This window comes from Protopterus annectens, unplaced genomic scaffold (assembly GCF_019279795.1).
Source record: "Protopterus annectens isolate FY-2018-M unplaced genomic scaffold, PAN1.0 ctg74185_obj.part0, whole genome shotgun sequence".
NCBI classification, from domain to species: domain Eukaryota; kingdom Metazoa; phylum Chordata; order Ceratodontiformes; family Protopteridae; genus Protopterus; species Protopterus annectens.
In genome coordinates, this window is record NW_025061477.1 from 1 (window position 1) to 6,842 (window position 6,842).

Below are 6,842 nucleotides of genomic sequence, written 5' to 3' on the forward strand. Positions count from 1 at the left end.
CTTACAGCAAGAAAAAGGAATGGACTGAAACTACATCTGCCACTTACAATGCCAAGGAAGGAGATGGACTGAAACTACATAAGCTTCACAATGACTTGTGTAGACAGATGACCCTAAAGTTTCTTTTAAAATATTTGTCTTATAGAGTAGACTTACATGAGTGCAAGGTAAAGGTTTGAAAGCGGTGTCTAATACCTCCTTCATTGTTGTTTTCTAGCTGCAACTTCTGTAGAAACTGCTTTGGACACTACTCCTGAGACAATAGTTGGAAACAACTGTTCATTAACTGGTATGTGCATTTACAACAGAACATTTTAATATGTGTCACGGTTCTAAAATAGCTCATGAAATCTTTTGTGTAATCATTACCAAGTAATTATTTTTAAAGATTAGTCACATGCTGTAATTATGAAAAGAAATACTCTCTGATATTTTGAAAAGAAGGACATCATATATTCTACGCAAAATAACTACTTCAAGATTAATTGTTTGTCAAAACTGAAAGTTAGTCAAACATTCCACAATTTCCATTAAATACTGTATTTAGTTATTACAGAGTGAATAGGATATAATCCTCCTCTTACTGAACTGCTTCAGTTTTCCCAGGATTTAATTTTTCCTAGTATGTATTTCCAGACAAGTATGATGCTAAGCAAGTGATATAACCAAAAGAATATTTCACTTATGAAAAGGTTCATTTTGTTAGGGCTTTGACAATTGTCTACTAGGGTATGTTCTCAGGCAAATTCCTACAAACATTTTCCAGGGTTTAGGTTTTTTCTTGATTTTACCTACTAATATTCTTACTTTTAAAATGCTTGTATAACTGTGAATACATTTAGCTCTTTCTCTAGCTTATTTTGAGAGAATGAGTAAGGTTTTAACATCAAAATGTCAATTCCTTGTCAAACATGTAAATTGTTCAACTTCTACACATATGATAACTTTATGAGCATTTCTTACGTTGATAATTAGGATACAGAAACACGATAATTGAATCGATCATCACAGTTCCACATTTTTATTTTTAGATATAACATCAGCAGAAACTACTATTGCAACCACCCAAGAAACAACTTTGGAAACAACACCTACTACAACAGGTACAAAACTGCATTTTTATTGTCATATATGGCAATTTGTATCTTCACTCTATGACATCACAATATTCCATTGTACAGCCAAGCAATCAAGATATGCATTAACAACTAACATATTGATAACATACCTGCATTTCAACAAAATACCTGTGACATTTAACAATCTCTTCCATGCACTAAACAATAATCTTAAACCTATGAATTAGTTTAGTTACATTTTTATATATAATTGTTGTCTTTGAAACAAATCGACTCAAAACAGTGGATATCATGTCAACTTCAATCTGTCCAAACAATGTTCAAAACCAATATGAAAAAAAGATGATTGTCAGAAATGCTTCCATTAGTGATGTTTGAGAACATGAGATACTATTGTCATGCCAATTCTAAAATACTACCATCAAAAACACAATGTACACAGACAATTGTTTTTACACGTTTGCTTCATAAATGTCCTTTTCATGAAAGTAAACACAGTCCTATTTGCACAACAGCAAAAAGCATAGTAGCAAAGCAACCAAGAAAACACTCCAACAATGAGTTTGGTTAAATTCATACACTCATTGCAGTCATCAAGGACAAATGAAACTGCAGAAGACTTCCTGCATTAGACATATGGAGATAAAAGGGTTCAATCCTGGCTGACAGTAGATGAAAAAACATTTGACACCCTTCAATAATTATAATAAATACAAAATAATGCATCAGCTGACTTAGAGATCAAACTCCAAAATCTGCATGTGGAAATTTAACATGTGTGAGGGATATTCAAAATTTGGTCATATTCAGTTCTCATTATTACTCAAAGCAGAGAATAATGAAGGGGAAACACAAACTCCTATAATCAGGGTATCCCTAAGCAAAACCCTACTAGTGCCACATCTGCACAAAATACCCTTTATACTATACTTCTTGTTAATGAGGCATGTTATCCACATCTGTTTTTTATATTTCAATTATGGACTCATTAGGCAGGAACTACAGTTATAATGCTGAAATGAAAGATGACTTGAGCTACATAAACTTCTCAATGACTTTCATTAATAGATGACCCTTAATCTTTCTTTTCAATTATTTATCCTACTGAATACTTTTATATCAGTACAAAATAAAGAATTTAAGTGATCTCTAATAGCTCCTTTGTTTTCTTTTCCTAGCTGAAACTTCTATAGGAACCACATTGGCCTCTACTCCTGACACAAATGCTGAAACAACTGTTCTTTCAACAGGTATGTGAATTAACAATGCATATTTTTGTTATACATCACAGAGATCTAAAAGGTCTCAAGAAATATATGTTTTGTGCTATTTGCAGCTAATACCTTTTAAAGATTCATCAGTTGCTTGAGTTATAAAAGCATATCCTGCCTTTCATTTTGAAGGACATGGGTATAATTTCTGTGTACAACCAATTCAACTTAATTTATCAGAAGACTGGAAGTCAAACATTTCCCATTACTCTTTAAATAACCTGCTAGTTATTGTGGAATGTTCAGGTTGTGATTTTTTTAGTGAAGTAATTCATTTTGCCCAGCATTTCATTTCATATCATCTATTTCCCTACTCTAAAAAACTGAATGATTCCAAATCAAAATAAGAGGTGACATTTTGTAAGGTTTTCTCAAATGTCTACTGGAAATATCTGGACAACTGCTACAAACATTGTTTTAGATTATGGACTCTACTATTTTATAGCACCAATTGTTTACACTAAAATAGAAAACTATGTACAATTTTACCTCTTCCATGGCTTACTTCACATTGAGTAAGGTTTAACATCAAATTGCTAATACCCTGTCAAATCTGTAAATATTTCAGAGCATCTCACAAATAAAAACTTTATGAGTTTTCATAACTTGATCATTTGATGCAGAAACACAATAAATGAAGAGATTATCACAGTTTCACATTTTCATTTTTAGAAACAACATCAGCAGAAACTACTGCTGCCTCCACTGCAGAAACAACTATTGAAAGAACATCTATTACTACAGGTACAAGACTTCACATTTTTTTACTTATATCAACTTACATCTTCATTTCATGACATAAAAATATGGCATTTTAAATCCAGACACTTAGGATCTGCATTAACAACTTACAGATATACTGATAGCATGCACCATTTCCAGCAACACGCTACTGATGTTTAACAATTTGGTCAAAGTCACTGAAAAGTATTCTCAAAAATCTGACAGAATTTCATTAAATTCCATTAAATAATTATTGTGTTTCAAATAATTGGAGTCAAAACATTAACTTTCATCTTACTTTCAATCTGTGCAAGCAATATTCAAACCCGTGTGGGAATATAATATGTCACTGATATGCAAGCAATATTCAAACCAATTGGGAACACAATATGTCACAAGTATTCTTAGTAATGTTGGACAATGTGAATCACTGTTGTCATTCCAACACAAAAATACTATCATAAACATACAATGCACATATAAAATCATATTTACATCTGTTCTATAATATCCTTCTCATGAAAAAGGATATCATCACTTTGCCAGAACGCCACAAAACTCAGAAAAAAGTAACAAATTAAACACATATTGTCTACTGGACAGCAAAATGTAGACTGAGAAAGACTGCATTCAAGATTACAAACTGCAGTAGCCATACCAAATATTCACGTTTCTAGAGCTTTTCCACACTAATTTCTTTGCCATATATATTGAAATAAAATGTTTTCAAATCGATTTTTCTAAAACTACAAAATTATGATAGAACAATTAAACTATTATCTTTCTGAGACAGTAACATTTGCAAAGAAAACATCTTTCCTGGAACCTATGACTTAAAGAAATTTTCATAGGTGTATACAAAATAAATACATTCTCTGTAAACTATCACCTACAGAAAGTAGACAACAGTTGAAAAGCAAATAATGATTTAGTATAGGCAACATTTATTCCCTACAAATTGTAAAATCTGAATATTGATCTTTAAAGTCTTATTTAACATTGTGAGAAGGTTCAGCTACAGCTCAAGTTCCACTGAGGCAAACTTGTCTCTTCCAGGAATTTTTCAGTAATTCTTTTTTAACATCAGCAGAGAAAGACTAAAAATCTTAAGGATATTTTACAGGCATAGGATCAGATTAAAATAATTACTTTGATGAAGGTTATACCCACATTTCCTTAATCAAGGACAAATGAAATCTCTAAAGATAATTTGCAACAGAAATATGTGACAAAACAGCAGGGCTCAGTCTGATAAGTATTCAGACAAACTTCATTAATCTCTACAATGCTTATACTATCCACATATTAATTAATCTGATGCTTTAGAGATGAAAAAAGTAATTATGAATGTAAAAATTCAACACTTGTGATCATAAATCAAGATTCATTCTTGTCCAAGTATCAAAATTGCTTGAAACAAAGGATATTAAAAGGGAAACTCTAACCCCTTTAATCATGGTATTCCAAGTAAAACAGTACTAGCACTGCATGCACACACAATGCTGTTTATAATATACTTATCAGCAATGAAAAATATTCAAACTCTGTGAATTGCTCCTTTTTTAACTATGAAGTAATTACTGACTAACAATAACAATCTGCCCTTACAATGCCAAGGAAGGAGATGGACTGAAACTACATAAGCTTCACAATGACTTGTGTAGACAGATGACCCTAAAAGTTTCTTTTAAAATATTTGTCTTATAGAGTAGACTTACATGAGTGCAAGGTAAAGGTTTGAAAGCGGTGTCTAATACCTCCTTCATTGTTGTTTTTCTAGCTGCAACTTCTGTAGAAACTACTTTGGACACTACTCCTGAGACAATAGTTGAAACAACTGTTCCTTCAACAGGTATGTGCATTTACAACAGAACATTTTAATATGTGTCACGAAGTTCTAAAATGGCTCATGAAATCTTTTTGTGTAATCATTGCAAGTAATTATTTTTAAAGATTAGTCACATGCTGTAATTATGAAAAGAAATACTCTCTGATATTTTGAAAAGAAGGACATCATATATTCACATAACTACTTCAAGTTAATTGACATCAAAACTGAAAGTTAGTCAAACATTCCACAATTTCCATTAAATACTGTTTTAGTTATTACAGAGGAATAAGGATATAATCTCTTACTGAACTGCTTCAGTTTTCCCAGGATTTAATTTTTCCGTATGTATTTCCAGACAGTATGATGCTAAGCAAGTGATATAACCAAAGAATATTCTTACGAAAAAGGTTCATTTTGTTAGGCTTGACAATTGTCTACTAGGTATGCCTCAAAAATTCCTACAAACATTTTCCAGGTTTAGGTTTTTTCTGATTTTTACCACTAATATTTTACTTTTAAATGGGATAACTGTGAATACATTTAGCTCTTCTCTAGCTTATTTGAGAATGAGTAAGGTTTAACATCAAAATATCAATTCCTTGTCAAACATGTAAATTGTTCCGAACTTCTCACATATGATAACTTTATGAGCATTTCTTACTTTGATAACTGGAATACAGAAACACGATAATTGAATCGATCATCACAGTTCCACATTTTTATTTTTAGATATAACATCAGTAGAAACTACTATTGCAACCACCCAAGAAACAACTTTGGAAACAACACCTACTACAACAGGTACAAAACTGCATTTTATTGTCATATATGGCAATTTGTATCTTCACTCTATGACATCACAATATTCCATTGTACAGCCAAGCAATCAAGATATGCATTAAGAACTAACATATTGATAACATACCTGCATTTCAACAAAATACCTGTGACATTTAACAATCTCTTCCATGCACTAAACAATAATCTTAAACCTATGAATTAGTTTAGTTACATTTTTATATATAATTGTTGTCTTTGAAACAAATCGACTCAAAACAGTGGATAACATGTCAACTTCAATCTGTCCAAACAATGTTCAAAACCAATATGAAAAAAAGATGATTGTCAGAAATGCTTCCATTAGTGATGTTTGAGAACATGAGATACTATTGTCATGCCAATTCTAAAATACTACCATCAAAAACACAATGTACATGGAGAATTGTTTTTACACGTTTGCTTCATAAATGTCCTTTTCATGAAAGTAAACACAGTCCTATTCGCAGAACAGCAAAAAGCATGGTAGCAAAGCAACCAAGAAAACACTCCAACAATAAGTTGGGTTAAATTCATACACTCATTGCAGTCATCAAGGAGAAATGAAACTGCAGAAGACTTCCTGCATTAGACATATGGAGATAAAAGGGTTCAATCCTGGCTGACAGTAGATGAAAAAACATTTGGCACCCTTCAATAATTATAATAACTACAAAATAATGCATCAGCTGTCTTAGAGATGAAACTCCAAAATCTGCATGTGGAAATTTAACATGTGTGAGGGCTAATCTAAATTTGGTCATATTCAGTTCTCATTCTTACTCAAAGCAGAGAATAATGAAGGGGAAACACAAACTCCTACATAATCGTAAGGTATCCCTAAGTAAAACCCTCTTTCTAGTGCCACATCTGCACAAAATACCCTTTATACTATAATTTTGTTAATGAGGCATGTTATCCACATCTGTTTTTATATTTCAATTATGGACTCATTAGGCAGGAACTACAGTTATAACAAAGGAATGAAAGATGACTTGAGCTACATAAACTTTAATGACTTCATATTAATAGATGAATTTTAATCTTTCTTTTCAATTATTTATCCTACTGAATACTTTTATATCAGTACTTTTAGAATAGCTCCTTTGTTTTCTTTTTCCC

At 31.7% G+C, this 6,842-nt stretch overlaps 1 protein-coding gene across 1 annotated transcript; it reads left to right on the top strand.

The window, feature by feature from the left end:
• Positions 1-1,011: 1,011 nt before the first annotated feature.
• LOC122792179 (integumentary mucin A.1-like) lies at positions 1,012-5,705 on the top strand (the record flags this gene model as incomplete). The annotated part of the gene is made up of 4 exons (XM_044059900.1): positions 1,012-1,103; positions 2,258-2,329; positions 4,854-4,925; positions 5,634-5,705. Coding segments are annotated over 4 exons (308 nt in total), but the record flags the coding sequence as incomplete, so codon positions are not given.
• Between the last annotated feature and the right edge of the window lie 1,137 nt (positions 5,706-6,842).